Raw genomic sequence first — 19,793 nt, 5'->3', positions numbered from 1 at the left:
CAAATCAATTCATGAACTCCAAATCCCAAACCAAACAAATGAGTACTTACTTCCGAGATCCGGTTATATGAGTACATAATTAGAATTAAATTAGTACTAATTTTTTTGGTAGAACTATACTTTAATCAAATAATAATACTTGTTGGAGCCTTGTTTACCATAGAGGGGACAACACAACATTGTTCTAACCGAGTCTTGCCGATTATCTCGCAAACATTTGACTCTTCAGAAAGTTAGCATTTGGCGTCCAAATAAGAAACATACAAACCAATTATATGCATCACTCCTTACAATTTTGCAAATACAAATATGTTATTAAAAAAAGATCCAAATTTTTGAAATACAAGCCTGCAGGGAAGCCTGGGATAAAGCAGCTTGATTTATTTAATCCTACTTGTTTGGAGTAAACTATACAGATGCAGGCCATAGCTTCTCATAAGCAAAAGATGAATAATTCTTACATATACATCGGTATATATACCTTCATATTGCAAAAAATGCTTACTATTAGAGGAGATGCTGAGGCCTTCACCAACCTTCTAATCTTTGATTTCTTCTTGGTGATGCTCTTGACGTTGCTGAAATATGAACCAACCTTCGTTTCAGCATGAGCCTTAGTTTTTAAGTGCTTATGAACAATTTCATTTGGATGAGGACAATCGAGAGATGAAAATAATCTTGACATCAACAGTTTACCTCAAGGTAGGATCTGACTTCATCAGAAGCTCCAATTTCCCCATCACCAAAATACAACTGAGCATTTTCCTCGATATGCTCCACCCTGCAAAAAGTGCAGTCAATCTTAGGAACTAAATGTCAATTTTTATAACCATGAATGGCTACACTGTATCATTAATGTGCAGAAATAGGCTATCAGCATATTTTGTTGGGTGAAATGCGAATACAAGTGTACGATAAGATCAAGATCAGTGGTAGGATGATAAAATTCAGAAGTGAGTCTTACTCATAAATGTAGTTAACCATTATGCCCGCACTTTGCTTTATGCCCTTTTCGGATAGATCTGCCATCCAATTAATCCTTCCAACCATCTGTATCAACATTATGAGCTGCTGATTAGAATGAAGTTCTCCAACATTAATTCTGCTACTATATTTATTGATTTACATATATACTTCATATTTCTTTTCCTTCCCTTCTTTATCTTTTTCAATATAAGTTCATAGTAAAGAGTAAATATGGGATGTAAGATGTTTCAGAAAAACAGACGAAAAGAAAGCACCACAAGTGCAAAAAAGAGGTGCTATTATGGAGATATAAGATGCATGACCAACCGCTCCATTTTGCAAGTGAAAATTTCCAACAGAATCCAGAGCCTTTCCTCTCTTCTTCTCTTGAAGAAGATACCTTCAATCAAGTATAAATGAGAACAAGATACTATAGCAACACAGTAGAAAACAACCGTGTTGCATTCAAGCATGTCATCATGATATTACTCAATCTGACTTAAAACTAAAATAAAAGCTGAACTATGAAGCCCTTCAAAAAAAAAAGCTAAGATAAGAATCTATCAACTTTAGCATCCAATAACCCTAAATAACAGAACTAAGATAATTATTAAAAACAACTAGGAAAAAATACAATAGTGATGATAAACTTCGAAATCAAGAATTGCTTTCGAATAAACTAACTTATTTGAATTGTATATTCTGAAATGAAATCAACTCAGCTCCCAAAGAGCATAAGCTTGCAGAAATAAGTCAGAAGTATAAATTAAAGTTCAAATGTATTTCAGAAATAGAAAGTGTCCATAGTAACTCCTCCCTCTGTCCCCAATGAATATGCACTTTATGTTCGGCACGGGTTTTAATGCAAAATGGGTAAAGTAAGAGAGAGGTAGAGAGAAAAAGTAATTAAAGTATTGTTAGTGGAGAATGGGTCCCACCTCAATAGAGAGAAAAGAGTTTCCAAAATTAGAAAGTGCATATTCTTGTGGGAAGGACTAAAAAGGAAAGAGTGCATATTCTTGAGGGACGGAGGGAGTATAATACTATAAATGAAATGATTTGCAGTGTTATATCATTAACCAGGATCAAGATTCAAGAATACAATGTTAGAACAAAACTCAAGACTATTAGGCTTAATGAGTATGAAACTATGAAATATTTCATCCAGCATGAAATACAAAATCTTCATTAATGTCATAAAAAATGGAATAAAACAACACAGTAGCCTCTTCAGCTCATGAAACGCACCTGGCACAGAGCCTCATTAGAGGAATTCTCAGCACAGATGCCAACTTTTCTGAATTAATCCATTTTTCACTTGATGACAACAAGTTCCGCAATACTTCCATCCCATTTTTTCCCATGGAAAGTTCTCTAAAGATAAGAATCGGAATTAAAAGATGACATCTTAGTAAAGCTGATGATAGATAAGGTATAAACAGAGAATGAGAGATTAATTCATCATGGAGAGTGCATTACAGTTCCTTAAGGTGAAGTGAAGAGAAAATAGTTGTTATTATACCTTTAAGGAAGGACTGAAAGGGCAATTAAATGTATACAAAACTTAGCACTAATAGAAAAAGTCATGTAAAAGTGCGATCAACATTAACCTGCCTGCACATAAAAAGTTAAAAACTGACCCACAAGATGTCGCAAATATTATGCAGATTCTATAATGATTCGTTGCAAGTGCAGTGAATCTAGTCAGACTATGTAGTAGATTTAGTGGTATAATGCTTTTTAAGCATGTAAAAACTAAAAAGAGATTTGGTGTTTTGAAATTCTTCACTCAAAAAGAGGAATGCCTTCACTGTCAATGTTGCTGCACTCGAAAAGACCCACTAAGATTTATTGTTATCAAAGACCTAATAATGCACATTTTCGTAAAGCTTCACAGATAAGCTTACTCGGTAGCCTCAAGGAGTGCACTTTCTTCTTCTGGTGTTAGCAAGTTCTCACTGAAAGTTGAATCAGATATTTCAGTGGGTGCCAGTTTTGACAAAAGCCATTGCATGTAACCTGGTATAGGACTAAGAGTCGCAAATGTCTGCAGGAGATAAATTCTGCAACTTAATATCACAAGAATCTCACACATCAAGAAAAAGGACTAAAAATATCATGATGCACTCTACAGCTAATTTCACAATAAACCTGACAGGGGTAGGAAGGAACCAACAGAGGAGCCATTAAACTGGCCACTATATTGTGTGTAGCACAAATGATCAAGCTTAGACATTTACTTGCCCATACTACCCTATTTGAGCTAATATGAGGTGTTTTGTTATGTCTTAAGTTAACCATGACATGCTACCTGATTCGATAACTGTTTATAGATATAGAATGAAGTTCTCAAACAGTTTCTCAAGAAAATTTCCGGAAAGGTCCTGTTGGATTTGCATTTCTAGAATGGGTACTGCATTGAATTTCCTCTAGGTCCTAATCAGTACAACTGGATAAACTAGCCCAGCCTAATTCATACTCTATGGTACTGTATTTCAAGAGATGGTTATGAATCTGTCCAGTCATATCTCCTAGTGGACGTCATGTTTTTTTGCTGCAACAGAGCATAATGTACATATTTCCCATATAATTACGTATTTCTCTATAAGATATTTTCGCCCCAAAAAGTGTTAAGAAATGAAGGGGCACATCATTAGCATAGGAATATAAGGGGAGAGATTGATTTGAGCCTAGGTTTTAACTTCCCATTTGAGGAAGTTAGATTAAAGTGTTACCTGTCAAAATCGTAAAGTATCTAAAAGCACAAACTTACTGAAATTGTTGGCATGTCTCTTCTAACGACATCAATCACACGTTTTATAAGAAACTTTCCCAGGTTGATTCCAGATAAACCTGGCTGCAAATCACAGCAGTAAATTCATAAGAGAAACGTTTACAAATCATGACACGCCTAAGAATGATTTTTCAAACTATTTATAAGACAATGGTACTAAATCATATTAAGTTTACTCTTGATTCTTGATTCTTGAAAGACTATTCAAGTGAAACATGACATGGGCACGCAAATAGTTGGTTGATGATAAAAGGTAGTAATATTGATTTCCAGTGACAGCATAAATTCTTTCAGAATTGTATCTACAGCTCAAAGAATTTTAGAGAGAATCATCTAGTCCAGTGAAGAGGAAGGTTGAAGAAAAAAATATTTTTGAAAATTTGCAAAATATTTTTGGAAGAAATTATGACATTCATATCACCTGAGTAGAAGAGATGGAGTAAAAAAGTGCACATGTTGCCTCACATTCAGGTATTGGAGGATCATCCCATAGAACTTCCTGTACAAATATCGTCATCAGTGAATCATAGCTTCAAATCCGTACTACAGTATAGGGCAGAAAATTGTTCACCTGTATTGTTTGAGCCACGTGCTTCATGAGTGCAACTTCAATAAAAATTAATGGTTCGCCTGTAGACAGATGTATTATTAGCCACAACAGGCTGGCGATATTTGGTTTACAAGAAATAATAACTCGAAAGTCTAAATATACATAACCGCAACTTCTGTAAGTGCATATGGACTCAAGTTAGGTTTAAACTATAATGTTGTCATAATTTGTACAAATTTTTATTTTTATTTTAAGTAGGAGGAAAGGAGAGGAGGATTGAACTGAGACCTCTCCTTTTCATATAAGAGAGATCCACAGCTTGGGTGTGGTGAAGGCCGAAGAGACCAAACTTTGTAGCAACTTTATATGTAGCATACTAATGAAATCTAATGCGAAGGTATCTAATAAGTTTATACTTCCTATTAGATTCTGAAAGAATTACTATGAACAGTAGTTATAAAATAAAATTACAAATTTATGACTGTCACAATATTGTCCTTCAATTAATTACTAACAAATGATATAATCATATCAAATTTTGTATGCACTGTCATACATTTAAAATAGCACGAGATTATATGAAGTTATTTATTACTCCTGTATTAAGTACTTATGAGACACTTATGAGTTACTAATATAGACATCTCATGAAATTCTTATACTTAGAATTCTAACTCAAGCACTTAGGTAATCCAAGAATAAATCATTAAGATAATTAATAAGAATATTATTACGAAATTTGTTTTACTGTAACTAAAATCAAATTATTAAAGTCTCTATAATTATTGTCTTTTATTAGATGCTGAGAGGGATTTAAAATGCCAATTTTGCAAAATCTGAGTGAACTCATTCTGCATCTTCAAAATAATTTATTATCTATTATGAGCATTATGAAAATAGCCCTATCGATCAAGTATCAAGTCAGAATTTTAATGCACATGCATAAGAAAGAAAGTTAACCTGGAATCGCTGGGTGTAAGTACCCAAAACAGCGGCGTCCCATACCCAGTCTTCGCTTCAGATCTAGAAGATTACTGATTGGATGAACTGCCTACAAATGACCAGAGACAGGAGTCCCATATTTTAATGGAATACAGATGGGAGAAGTCATTGGAGATTTTATCCAATTACATATAACCTACCTCATGTGCTACAATCTTTTCCAACAGAGATGCTGAATCATCCCAAGTTATGTGATGAAGCTGAAGATTTGCAGGACTGAGCCATGTAATAAGCTTCTCTTTCAAGTAAGAGTCCAATGCTCTCAGCACGGCAGTATTTTCCTCCCTTGAAAAATTAATAAAATATGTGCTCTTTTAGGAGTTCATAAGCAATTGATTTGAACTTTTTCTTTATCATCTAATCACTCAATACAAAATAATAGTACTCTGCAGTAAGTATGTTTTATCAATCTAATAATTCACAAAAACTAAATACCCCTTTAAGGATGAATACTTATAATACCATGCTCCTTTTATATCACTATTGCCCAACGAGAGTCAACTTCCATCCATGAAGTTTTCTCCTAGATCTAAAATGAAATAGATGGAGAAATGTGGAAGTGTAAATTTGGTGCATAACCTTACGCGAGAAAAGATAGTATGTTGGCCCTCATAATTGATAAGAATCTTAGTCCTCCAGGGTGTGTGTTCAGCCGTTCGAAAAGAACTTCGTACATTGGCTTGAGCGATTCCCTCAAATTCCTCTCGATCCTGTAGAAAGCAGAGAATGATCCCTCGCCTTCATGTGCATTTTCCAGCGGCTTATCACCTAAAAGAATCAAAAGGTTAAAGAGACTAGAACAATTGCCAAGAACAACTGGAACAAGCAATATCAATCTTACTGCTTGGAAGTTCAAGCCCAAGATATTGTTTCATCAAATCACGAACTTGCTTCCGATTAAGATCATATTCCCTAGCAAGTGCCAACAATAATGCCCGACGGTTCTCATTGGGAAGGCCATAGTAACCCTGCATTCCTATTGTGAAATAAGTACCAAAAGATACTTAACAATAACTTGTTGGCATGTGCAGAAATTTTAACGCACCTCAGAAAAATCATCTAGTGCAACATCGAGAATCTCTGTCTTGTTCATTGAAATAGCAGCATGCATCGATTGTTGCACTCTCACAAAATCTCTACAACATTCACTTCAAGAGTTAATTCCACTATATGTAATACAAATTGCATGTTTACTCTATATTACAAAGGATCGTATATAAAAAATTGTTGTAAATTAGTAGTTAATGGAGCAGTGGTGAGCATATATGCAAACATCTAGTAGCTGATGTCTATGGGAAAAGTTCAATGATGGTAGTACACCTATTGATTATTCCAGTACATATGTAGTTGAAACATGGTAAATTCTGAATAATTTCCTAGGCATCCCATTCAAAACAGATATAATTTGAACTGAAAGGAAATTTCTTAATAACATCTTCTTGATATTGTTTACGCATGAGATCAAAAGTGAAGGCTCTAGAGGAGGAGAATTATTTAATTTAGCACAAAATTAAATTGATATTACAAATGTTCAACGAAGATATGGAAGTGACAAATGACCAGAGAAGGAAGTGACAAATGACCAGAGAAGGAAGTTTCGGGAATATCCGAGTCCAGAGCTACACATTCCAAACTACCTACAGTGCTATTTATGGTGTTCACTCTTAAAATGTTAAGAGTAATTTAACTGGAGTATCAACGAGTTTTAGGTAGGAACTATGCTAAAAGCCACAAAATCATTTTTTTATAAGGGAAACGAGCCAGACAAACACATGGAATATAATATGACTTAGTTCATTACCATTGCCATTCATCCATTTTACCCCGAGCTCGTCATCAACACCAAATTATGATGTAATGAATCCAGCATAAGTTACTTATACATATCAAGTCCTATCTGATTCACAAAATAACCTCATAACAGCATAACTTTAGGCCCATTCCTTCTTGTCCCTGAGCTTCAATAATTCATGAAAATTTACTGGTTAATACTCCAATCTACTCACTTGAGCTACACTGATAAACTAACCTCCGTTTTGTAAATTTTCCTCTAAAATCACACATTTAAATAAGGAAAAAACTTGTGTACATCCGGAATCACATCCACATCCATCTCAATTAGGGTTCAGCAATCCCTAATTAGGATTTATTAATTCCTAGTTAGAAAATATTATCACAATTAAATACTCCCATTAATTATGGCAAACGCACCGGAGCGTGCCACTTTAAAAACCGCAAATATAAATGTGATGCATCAGCATATACATAGCAAAAACAAGCATGCTTTCTCAGCGTGGCCATTTTCTTATACAAATCAAATCACTCGAAAAAAATAACATTATAATCACATACGTGTGGAGAGTGGCGGAGGCATCCTGAGAAGTAGAAACTTTGCCGTTCCTAACGCCATCGATTGGCGAGAATTGCATTTGATTTATTCTGTTCTGCTCATTCACACACACGGAATCAACAATAAAAAATCCGTGAAACACAAACAAACTAAATCAAACAATTACCAGATCAAATTGTTAAAAAATTAGGCATAATTGGGGCAGTAGATTGAGGTGAAAGCAACACGACTTACGGTGGTGGGGGAAGGTGGACGCATTCTAGCACGCATCAAAATGGAGAGAGCCTTCCTGTTCTTGTTCATATGAGTATTTGTGATGGAGTACGTACTAAACAAGCCCAACAGCAGTAAAGCCCAAGACAGAGTATCAGTTCGGCATGACTAAAAAGTATCAGTCCGGCGTGACTAAAGAGTTCAGTTCGGTACAACCAAAGAGTTCGGCCCCAGCCTACAGCTCGGTGAAAGCCAACTCATCAAGCTCTGCTCTCAGGTCGGCATCAAGCTCTACTCTCAGATCGGCAAAAGTTGCTCGGCAATAATTCAGCAGTTCGGTCTCAGTATTCGACCGAACTAGGAGATAGTGGACTCATACAAGATTTCCACCTCCCCTACACCGACGATCTATTTAGTGGTGTCAAGCAGTCATTAACTCATGCAGGATAGTGGACCCATGCAAGGTCGCCACGATCTCCACGACATCCACTACCTAATAAATGCTGCATGCCACGATCTTAGTTCACTGTATAAATAGAACCTAGGTCAGATAGATAAGGTCTTCTGCTTCTTCTTTTAAACTCTAAAAAAGCTCTCTAGAGAGAATATCATAAAACAGGCCAGTGTTGTAAGCTGTAATTCGCAGATCAAGCAATACAAACCTGCCCCCATTTCTCCCCGTGGACGTAGATTTACCTCAGTAAATCGAACCACGTAAAACCTCTGTGTCGTAATTTATTTTTACGTGCATTAATTACCATTGAAAATTCGCCGCTTCATCACTGGCGCCGTCTGTGGGAAACAGAGAACCAAATTTGTGATAAAGCGAGTTTTTGATCCTCTTCTACCAAAAAAAAAAAAAAAAAATGCATACCAGATCACATAACACCCGTGCCTCCGTCCGTGATAACCATGAGGAAGCTAATCCAGCAGCCCATAGGCCTGGAAAGCAGCCTCGTGAAAAATCTACTTCCAGTTCTCACGGAGAAGGAGCAAGCCGCTCAAAAGGTCCACACACCGAGTCTTCCCAGCAGCCTGATTTGAACGAGGCTGTCAAGCTGTTCTTGGCCGAGAAGCAGGAGGAGTTCTTAACCTTCCTGCAGAAGAGCCAACAGTCGGAGAAGACAACGGCGGATTCTCCCTCCTCATCCAGACATGAAAGTCACTACCGCAGTAGTGACGTGTCTTCCAGGAGAAAGAATCCTCAACCCCGACATGTTCCTCCTCGGTACCGGAACCACAGGAGAACTCCATCTCCTCCGTACCGAAGAGATGTCGGGTTCGCCATGTACGGAGCATTAAAGACTCCATTCTCGGACGACATCACCCGGACTCCTTTGCCGCGGAACTACCGGACACCGTCAATGACTTATGACGGGCTAGAGGATCCTCATGACTTCTTGGGACGCTATCAATATAATATGGCGAACCAGGGTCTCAATGAGGTCCACATGTGCAAGCTGTTCCCCGAGTTGCTCATCGGGAACGCCAGAAGGTGGTTCGACAGCCTTCCTCAAGGCAGCATCAGATCCTACCGAGATCTCATGGATGCTTTCCACAGGAGGTTCTTTCAGAAAGCGGAAGCCCGAATCACTTCGGCTCAGCTGCTTTCTATACGTCAAGGTCGCGACGAAAAGATCAGCGACTTCCTGACGAGATTCCATAAGGAATGCCTACAAGTAGATAATCTCAATGATCTACTTGTCATCTCGGCATTCCAAAATGGAATCCTGCCCGGAGCTCTCTACAGAAAGCTCGTGGAGTGCGGTCCGCAAACAGCTCAAGAAATGTGGGACATTGCGGACCAGTTTTCTCGTGCGGATGAGGCAGACCGTCGAAAACGGTCGTTAGACAGCTCATCCCAAGGAGACAAAAGGAAGCCCGATCAAAGCGACCAGGTGCTTCCTCGCCGAACTCCTTTTGAAAGAATTCAAAGGGCACCAGTACAAGGCAGATTGGGACCACGTCTCAATCCTGAGAAGCCGCCCGCTCAGTTCGTACCATTAAACAAGTCAAGAGCGGAAATTTTCGAACTACATTCCGATATGTTCGAAAAACCAAAGCGGATGACGAAATCAGCCGCACGGCGACTTCAGGATCAATATTGCTCCTTCCATCAAACCCACGGTCACGATACCGAGGAGTGCCGAGATTTGGCTGCAGGTATTGACGTTCTTGTGAAAACAGGAACGTTAAAAAAATACCAAAGCAAGCAGCCGAAAAAGAACAAAAGGCAGAGAAGTGCGAACTGCGCTCCTCAGGATCCTAAAAGGCAACAGGATCCCGAAGACGATGACGAGCCGCAATATGACGGAGTAATCCAGACTATTGACGCGCTCCCAGCCGGGAAGACTAAGTCGTCTCTAAAAGCAGAACGCAGAGGTTCCAATCAAGAGGAACCAACACATAAAAGGCTGAAGAAAGACGAAGTGATTACATTTCAGATGCCGATCCCGTCCCAGCCATCTCTCCTCACCAAGACGCTATTGTCATCCAAGCCGGAGTGGCAAACAAACTGGTCCACAGAGTATTTGTGGATACAGGAGCGTCAGTCAGCATTCTTTTTAAAGAATGTTTCGATAAAATGGAAGTGGATCCAGCTCGGCTCAGTCCGGCTCCACTTCCTCTGAAAAGTTTCGCCCAGGAGGACACCCGCCCTGAAGGTATTATCAGCCTTCCGATCACGGTGGGAAAAGCGCCTACAAGCTCCAATACGATGATCGAGTTCTTTGTGGTGAAAGCTCGGTCTCCGTACAACATCATCCTGGGGAGGGACTGGCTCAACACAGTTCGGGCCGTTTGCTCTACTTATCACCTCACCATCAAGATTCCCACTAAAAATGGGATAGCGGTCATCCGAGGTGATCAAAAGAGAGCAAAAGAATGTCTGCAGATTGCGCTTAAAAGTGCCGAGCAATCAGTTCGGCACCATCAAGCATAGCAATCACAGCAACCGGAGTCGGAGGCAAGCGAGATGACCGAAGTCACTTCAGAGCCGAACTCAATGACCGTTCAGTTATACGAAGATGATCCATCCAGAACGGTCAACGTCGGCTTCGCAGGAACGCCTCTACTCCGGGAAAAGACCATTCAGCTCCTCAAGGAGTACAAAGATGTCTTTGCATGGTCTCCGTTGGACATGACCGGAGTGCCCCCCGAGGTAATCACTCATCGGTTAAATATTGATCCTTCAATCCGGCCAGTAAAACAGAAGCAAAGACTCTTTGCGGCAGAAAGAAGCCAAGTCATCCATGACGAAGTCCGCCAATTACTAAAAGCGGATGTACTATTCGAGGTGAAATATCCTTCTTGGGTGGCCAATCCTGTGATGATCAAGAAAAAAGGAGGAGGATGGCGGATGTGCATAGATTTTACCGATCTAAACAAGCACTGTCCAAAAGATTGCTATCCCCTTCCGAATATAGATAAAAAAGTAGAAGCTTTGATCGGCTTCGAAATTTTCTGTTTTCTTGATTTATACAAAGGATATCACCAAGTGTTGATGGATGAGAGTGACGCTCCGAAAACAGCTTTCATCACCGATTTCGGCATTTTCGCTTATAAAAAGATGCCATTCGGTTTAAAGAATGCCGGAGCCACTTATCAAAGGATGGTAGACAAGCTTTTTCGGCACCTAATCGGGAAACAGGTTGAAGTGTATGTCGACGACATAGTTGTCAAAAGCAAAAGCACTTCGGAGTACGAAGACAACCTCAAATCCACTCTCGACGTGCTCCGGAAAGCCAACCTCAAACTCAACCCCCAAAAATGTACCTTTTTGGTAGATTCAGGAAAATTTCTGGGTTGTTGGGTTTCAAAGGACGGACTCAAGGCAAACCCTTCAAAAGTTCAAGTCATTCAAAACATGGCAATGCCGAAGTCCATACATGACGTGCAAAGGCTAACCGGATGTCTAGCCGCACTGAATCGATTCCTTTCCCAAGCAGCCGAAAAGCAACTGCCGTTCTTCAAAGTGTTGAAAAAAGCACCAAAGTTCGAGTGGGGAGCCGAGCAGAAAAAGGCCTTTGACGAGCTCAAAAGTTATCTAGCCGAGCTTCCTATTCTCTCTGCTCCAACCGAAGCCGAAGTAATATTCTTATACTTAGCGGCATCAGATCAAACCATCAGCGCGGTGCTTGTACGAGAAGAAGGCCTAAAGCAGTTTCCCATCTACTTTACAAGCCGAGCATTAAGAGGTCCAGAAACAAGGTATCAACCTCTGGAAAAAATTGCTCTGGCGTTAGTAAATGCAGCAAGGAGACTGCGGCCATACTTCTATGCTCACAAGGTATGTGTCTTAACCGATCTGCCTCTTCGGCAAGTTTTGACCAAGCCAGAAGCATCAGGCAGAATCGCCAAATGGGCCATAGAGCTGGGAGAACACTCGATCGAGTACCTACCTCGGAAAGCCATCAAGGGACAAGCCTTGGCAGATTTTCTTACAGAGGCCAAGTTCGATCAAGCAATCCCTGTCATTGCCGAACAGAAAAAGTCTGCCAATGCCGAACTTGCACAGCCCTTGGAATCCGAAGTAGAGCCGCCAGACTGCTGGAGCGGATTCGTAGATGGAGCTTCAAACAAGATGGGAAGTGGAGCTGGTATTTTACTCGTCGCTCCCGACGGACACGAGGTAACCTACTCACTTCGGTTCCTATTCCCCACTACTAATAATGAAGCCGAGTACGAAGCCCTCCTGGCCGGACTTCAGTTAGCGCAAAGTCTGCTCGTCAAATCTCTCAAAGTCCATTGTGATTCACAAGTCATAGTAAATCACATGTTGGGTACCAGTGAAGCCCGTGACGAGAGAATGAAGAAGTATTTGGACAAAGCGCAAAGCATCAGCCGAAGTTTCTCCTATTTTCGGATAATCCGCATTCCCAGAGCGGAAAATAGCCGAGCAGATACCTTAAGTAAGTTGGCCTCAGATCCGAGCTCAAAGGCGGAAGAATTAATGCATCGAAGCATTGATGAAGCCGAGGTACATTCAATATCCAGCTCGCCGAACTGGATGACGCCGATCTTGCAGTATCTGGATCAAGGACAATTGCCCGAAGATAAGAGAGAAGCTCGGAAGATCACGTGCCGAGCACTTCGGTACGAACTTCATGAAGGAGTCCTCTTTAGAAAGTCTTACCTCCACCCGTTATTGCGGTGCGTAGGACCAGAAGAGACGGACTACATCCTCAGAGAAGTTCATGAAGGGTCGTGCGGTAGCCACATCGGAGCTAGAGCTTTAGCTAAAAAAGTTCTAAGATGGGGATATTATTGGCCAACCTTGGTACAAGAAGCAGTGCAGCTCGTCAAGACATGCCCGAAGTGCCAAATCCATGCAAATATCCCAAGAATGCCGCAGACCGATCTATCCACTATGCAAAGCCCTTGGCCTTTCATGCAATGGGGCATAGACATAGTGGGACCACTTCCTCAAGCTCCTCGGCAAATGAAATTCCTAGTCGTTGCCGTGGACTACTTTACGAAGTGGGTAGAAGCTGAACCATTAGCTACGATAACGAGCTCGAAGGCATTGGATTTCGTCTGGAAGAACATAGTGTGCCGATTTGGCATACCCCACATCCTCATCTCGGATAACGGGACTCAGTTCACCGACAAGACGTTCAAGAATTGGTGCCAAGAGCTGAATATTCAACAGCGGTTCACTTCGGTCTCTCATCCACAAGCAAACGGACAAACGGAGGTAACAAATCGTATCCTGGTGAAAGGGTTAAAAGCTCGGTTAGAACAAGCCAAAGGACAATGGGTAGAAAATCTCCCTCAAGTCCTATGGTCCTACCGAACTACACCCACAACCTCCAATGGTGAAACTCCATACAGTCTGGTGTACGGCACTGAAGCCGTAATTCCGGTGGAGATCGGCGTACCCAGTCCCCGAACTCTAAATTTCTCCTCAGAAATGAATGACGACGGACTGAGAGCCGAGCTAGATCTTGCCGAAGAAAGAAGAGAATTGGCATGCATAAAAGCAGCCAAGTACAAGGAGCAAGTAGCCCGGTATTACAACCAAAGGGTGAAGAAGCTGCAATTTCAAGTGGGAGATCTCGTCCTGAGAAACAATGAAGTAAGCCGAGCAGAAAAGCTGGGCAAGCTCGAACCCACATGGGAAGGTCCGTATCGGGTATCAGAAGTCCTCGGCAAAGGGTCTTACAAATTGGCTCACATGTCAGGAGAACAGGTACCCCGAACATGGCACATTTCCAACCTCAAAAAGTTCCATTTGTAAGAGACAGTCCGGTCAGTCAGTCTTGAGTCCTGTTTGCTCAATGTGCTTTATTTGGTTTACTTGGTCTTTATTTGTCTCTGTGCGTTTTGTTTGTGTGTTTTGTCTGTCTCTGTGCGTGTCGTCTCTTACAAATGTTACTGAGGTATCTTGTTCTTCGAAGACTGATCCCCTTCTTAGAACATATACAAGCCCACGATTGTGCGTCAAAGCTTCTAAAGAGGATACAAGACCACAATTCAGCTTAAACAAGCAGTTCGTCTGAAACGAGCTGCAACAAGCCCACGATTGTGCGTCAAAGCTTCTAAAGAGGATACAAGACCACAATTCAGCTTAAACAAGCACTTCGTCTGAAACGAACTGCAACAAAAGTCCAATTCTCGCGATAAAACTTGCCTGAATTAGGACTAGGGAAAGTCCGATCCACGCGATAAAACTCGCCGAATTAGGACAAGGGAAAGTCCGATCCCCAAATTAGGACAAGGGAAAGTCCGATCCCCAAATTAGGACAACGGAAAGTCCGATCCGAGCGATAAAACTCGCCAAATTAGGACACAAACCAAGTCCGGTCAAAGAAGAGTTCACTTCATGAGACCGTGGACAAACATCAACTTACCCCATACTTTTTTCCAGAATGCCGAAGTGATTCACTTCGCTTTTCGGGGGGGGTAGTGATGGAGTACGTACTAAACAAGCCCAACAGCAGTAAAGCCCAAGACAGAGTATCAGTTCGGCATGACTAAAAAGTATCAGTCCGGCGTGACTAAAGAGTTCAGTTCGGTACAACCAAAGAGTTCGGCCCCAGCCTACAGCTCGGTGAAAGCCAACTCATCAAGCTCTGCTCTCAGGTCGGCATCAAGCTCTACTCTCAGATCGGCAAAAGCTGCTCGGCAATAATTCAGCAGTTCGGTCTCAGTATTCGACCGAACTAGGAGATAGTGGACTCATACAAGATTTCCACCTCCCCTACACCGACGATCTATTTAGTGGTGTCAAGCAGTCATTAACTCATGCAGGATAGTGGACCCATGCAAGGTCGCCACGATCTCCACGACATCCACTACCTAATAAATGCTGCATGCCACGATCTTAGTTCACTGTATAAATAGAACCTAGGTCAGATAGATAAGGTCTTCTGCTTCTTCTTTTAAACTCTAAAAAAGCTCTCTAGAGAGAATATCATAAAACAGGCCAGTGTTGTAAGCTGTAATTCGCAGATCAAGCAATACAAACCTGCCCCCATTTCTCCCCGTGGACGTAGATTTACCTCAGTAAATCGAACCACGTAAAACCTCTGTGTCGTAATTTATTTTTACGTGCATTAATTACCATTGAAAATTCGCCGCTTCATCAATTTGTTTAGTCAGAAAGTCCAGTCATTACAAATGATTGTGCTCGAATAAATTCGACCACCATTGAATTGTTTATTACGAATTCCTCAAACTGAAAATCTCGTTGGTGCGGCTTTGACCCGCCTCCGACACCGACGCAGTTTTGGGCCTTTTGGCTAAACTAATTTGAAGGCCCAATGTTCCGTGATCTTGTCATATCAAAGGCCCAAATTTATATTTTTGGAGATAAATTTTAAAACAAAAAAACCAATACACAAAACAATATCACTCTTTTATGAATCATTTTATGAATACTTAGCACTAGTTTACTTAAAGAATCATTTTATGAATACTTAGCACTAGTTTACGTTTCATTATAAGTAGTACTCCGTATCATTTTTTTACTTCACATTCACTATAATTTTTATTCATGAAATACTTTTAAAAACAACAACTACTACTACTATGTTTTTTCATTATACTAACATCAACATTATTAATCATGTGAACAGTTATTTCAATAAATCTAATGAACAAGAATATTTATAAAGTACTTAATTATACTTGAACAGTTTTCTCTCTTTCTTTCTTCTCCAAGATTACATCTTTCATCCTAATTCTGCAGGTAACCCGGTATCCTAATTAATGTTCTTAATGTTAATGACTTGTGGTAGTAACTGATGTTAATATGATTTACTTACCTTTCTTCATATTTTTTAAAACTCGTATTGAGTAAAAAAAAGAAAGAAGAACTTAAATAGTGGATTTTTAGTCAACATTTCAAAGAAAAAAATTGATGAATAGTGTTGAAGGTCTTTAGCTCAGAATTTTGTTTCATGGTTTCACAAAACATTTGTTACAGTTTATTAAAATTCATACATTGAGAATATGGAGTAGTAGATACTCTACTCATTAAACTAAAGTCAGTGCCAAATCCATTAAAATAAGATTCTCCATCTTTTTTATGAGTAATACTCAAAAAGTTCAAAGAATTAGTACACAAACATGACATCTGCCATGTAAATTATACTATGAATTGATAACTAAAACTAGATTCTCTCGTAATCAAGCTTCGAATCCTTAATGATGTCATGTAGGAGTATAAAACTTGATGATTAGATGACATAACAAAGATATTTGCATCATAAACAAAACACAGCATGAATATTAGTACTAAGAAGTAAGAAACTTCAAAGTGAAAACACGAATATAATGAGCAATTTTCAGATTAACAAGACTCAATTATATAAGCACCTTCGTTTTTTCACAGTTATAGAGGATAATTTGAGACTCTAGATTTATAGTTAATAGTTTTTTAGTGTAATTGTGTAATTTTGTATTTTCATTATGTGATTGTTTTTAATTTTAATGAAATTTAATATTTTTTGTTATCAATAATCCAAACCATCAGCTTTTGCAATTTAAAATTCCGCATTATGATTATTAAAAAAATCCGTCTTCTTATACTCCATTTTATGTAATTATGATAAATAAAAGGAATAATTGCCACTAAAACTACAAAAGTAGGGTCCATTTTGGTCCGTCATAACCTTTAATTTTATTGACAAATAGTAGTAACAAATTATCGATTTTCTTAACTGTCCAATAAAGTTGAAATTAAATACTAATGTTATAAAATCAAGATGACGTGACAAATAAAATGACTTTCTTTCAAACAAAACAAAGTCATTCTTTATCAAAGTTAAAAGCTAGGGGGGAGTATTCGAATTTTTGCCCAAATCGAACAAAAAACTGAGCTTCACAAAACTAAAACTGAACCAAATTATCCAAAAAAAAAAACTATAATCTGAATTATGAAAACCAATAAAACCTGAAATTTTAAATTGCATAAAATTATTCAAAAACTAAAAGTCATTTTTATAGAATTCCTATAGTACCAACTAACCAATCTTAACAGAGTAGTACATTTTTCATAAAATCTAGACTCCTTACATAAAAAACACCTATATACTAAGTACTTCGTTTGCATTTTGGTAATATAAATAAACTCAAAATCTTTGGTAAAACAAAGCATTGACCGAGCAAGCCACAAAGCATGGATAATTATCAAAATGAACATAATAATTTCTCTTGTAATAGAAAAGTAATCTTTGACCTAATTAATACTAATATTATCACTGTATAAACCAATCATACAACAAAGTTTAACTATTTTTATTTCATCATCAACACTTTCTGCTATCTCAAATTCAGTAGCAGATTTTTATCTTATGCCTTGGAATCATTCACATTACTATCATCAATCATCTTCATCTCTACTTTGCAAACTCCCTTCCACACAACCTCTTTCTCCAGTTTCTACTGCTTCAAATCCACCATCAACACGACCCTTAACGCCTTCCCCAACCTCAGTCCTATCATGTTCATCATCACTATTCGGAGCTAACCAATGACTGCTGCTCCATCCTCTGTTTACTTACCCTTTTGTCTTTCCAATTGCTCCTACGACCTACCGAATTCCAGTCTACACGCGAAAGTTTCATGGCGTTGGACCTCAAATTAGGGATTTCAAATTGTTGCTGTGCTCCGATTCAGTGGAGCCATTTAAATTCGAAAATCAATCAAATCAGCTTTGCAATCCTTGAATTTGGCTACCCGCGGATTCATTTCACTCTGCTTCAACACACTGATTCATCTTCATCATTCTTCCTTGCTCCTTCATTTCACTTTTTTTTCTCACAAATTAGTTGTATAATGGAGAGGAGGATAACAAAAAACTAATATGAAACTAGAATCTGGATTGAGGCACTCCACAAAACGAAGAAGAAAAGAATTGAAAATTGGAAACCAGAGATTTTTGTGTTGATGAGAATTGAAAATTCAACAATAATTTTTGCAGAAACGGATTCAAGTTATCCAAACCCAGAACAATTAAAATATCCCCAGCTTTAAGTTTGGAAACTCTGTAAATAAGGAAATTTTATAGCTATACGCGTTTGGGAATTAAAGGGATAAAATATCCGTTGTAGAACTAAACTTTCCATATGAAACTCAGGAGATGAATTAATAAGCTACATAAATAAGGAAAGAAAACCAGATATACTACTACATTTAGGTTTTATATTTCGATCATAAACAAACAGCTCTTACAAATCACACCAACAACATTCAGTTTCCAAGAGCAGATTTAGGTTCATTACTACTTAGCATTAGTCTACTCTACATTCTACAGTATGGCGTGCATTTATGGGTTCGTTTCAAAGTCTCATCGTCCAATTCCAATCCGTCCAATTCCATTGATCGCAATTCCGATTCGACCGTTGATTAAAGAGTATGATACGTGCCCCGAAAGTTTGAACGGCTTCAAGTATAAGGTGACGGGGCAGATTGTTCCCAACGAAGGAGAGGAGATGATTTCGCTCGCTGATCTCTGCGATGCGCTACACGCCTTCTGGCAGCCGTCTCTCACTTGGCGAGTTATCCCCGTGGCCGGCGAAGGCTACTGCTACTCCCTCCAATTTTCGAGCTTTAAAGACTTAATGAAGGTAGCTTCTGCACCGGCGTACGCTTTGCGATGTGGCTGGATTAGGATCGTGCACGATCAACCCATGGATGTCAACACCACGGGCCCCACAGCCACTTTGGTTCGTTGGCATCGCCCTCCGCCCTCGTGGGTCAAGGTGAACACTGACGGGTCATCATTTGGATCGTCATCGTCGTGTGGGGGTGTTTTTGGAGACCACGGAGGGAAAGCCATAGGCTGCTTCTCTATGAAATTAGGAGAGGGGACTGCATTCGAGGCCGAACTCGCTGCGTGCATCAATGCGGTCGATATAGCGAGTGATAGAGGGTGGAAGAAACTGTGGCTGGAATCCGACTGCACGCGACTCGTTGATTTACTATATTCTCGATCTACGGAGGTGCCTAAAAAGTATGAGGGGGCGTGGATGCGAGTGTTGGATCGTTTGCAACACATGGAGTTTCGCATTACACACATCTATCGGGAAGGTAATAGAGTTGCTGACGCGCTTGCAAGTCCGAACGTCCAGACCGAGCTCGTATCACAGTTACTGTATCAAGACACAATTGGTTGTGTCAATCTTAGATTGCGGTAGTTAGTTTCCAAAATCAACTCCAACATTTGTCGGGGTTCTTGTAAATCAATCATATATAAAAAAAAAATCACAATCACTACTAAACTTGTCTTCTTGAATGTTAATATTGTGGTGGAGTATAATTATTTACGTATGCTAACATTTCTAGTTGGATATTGACATAAAAAAGTAGGAAAGTGAATTAAAAAAAATAAACCGCATAATATATCTTATTTCCCTTTCCAACAAGAGAGGGAAATGAGTCTTTTGTTAGTAAAAAAACTACGCAAAACAAAT

The 19,793-nt window shown here is 39.4% G+C and overlaps 1 protein-coding gene across 5 annotated transcripts; it reads right to left on the bottom strand.

The window, feature by feature from the left end:
• Positions 1–287: 287 nt before the first annotated feature.
• Positions 288–15,480, bottom strand: LOC121804508 (malonyl-CoA decarboxylase, mitochondrial-like). 5 transcript variants are annotated; one of them, XR_006051164.1, is made up of 17 exons: positions 15,466–15,480; positions 7,897–7,973; positions 7,665–7,756; positions 6,358–6,448; positions 6,154–6,280; positions 5,897–6,080; positions 5,453–5,597; positions 5,271–5,361; positions 4,332–4,390; positions 4,182–4,259; positions 3,740–3,823; positions 2,874–3,013; positions 2,215–2,340; positions 1,294–1,422; positions 965–1,050; positions 697–781; positions 288–578 (listed from the first exon to the last, which is right to left on the bottom strand). XR_006051164.1 is itself a non-coding variant. In XM_042204076.1 (17 exons), exons 2-17 carry the CDS (start codon positions 7,963–7,965, stop codon positions 540–542), a joined length of 1,569 nt encoding a protein of 522 aa, XP_042060010.1. In that variant the 5' UTR covers positions 7,966–7,973; positions 15,466–15,480; the 3' UTR covers positions 288–539. The 5 variants fall into 5 exon arrangements, 3 of the variants coding, with proteins under 3 accessions (XP_042060010.1, XP_042060011.1, XP_042060012.1); XM_042204076.1 differs by having other exon boundaries at positions 1,294–1,366; XR_006051165.1 differs by lacking the exon at positions 1,294–1,422.
• Positions 15,481–19,793: the final 4,313 nt, after the last annotated feature.

The sequence above is a fragment of the Salvia splendens genome, chromosome 5, assembly GCF_004379255.2.
Source record: "Salvia splendens isolate huo1 chromosome 5, SspV2, whole genome shotgun sequence".
NCBI classification, from domain to species: domain Eukaryota; kingdom Viridiplantae; phylum Streptophyta; class Magnoliopsida; order Lamiales; family Lamiaceae; genus Salvia; species Salvia splendens.
Note: the sequence above shows the minus strand (reverse complement) of the source record. Positions and strands in the feature narration are given on the sequence as shown.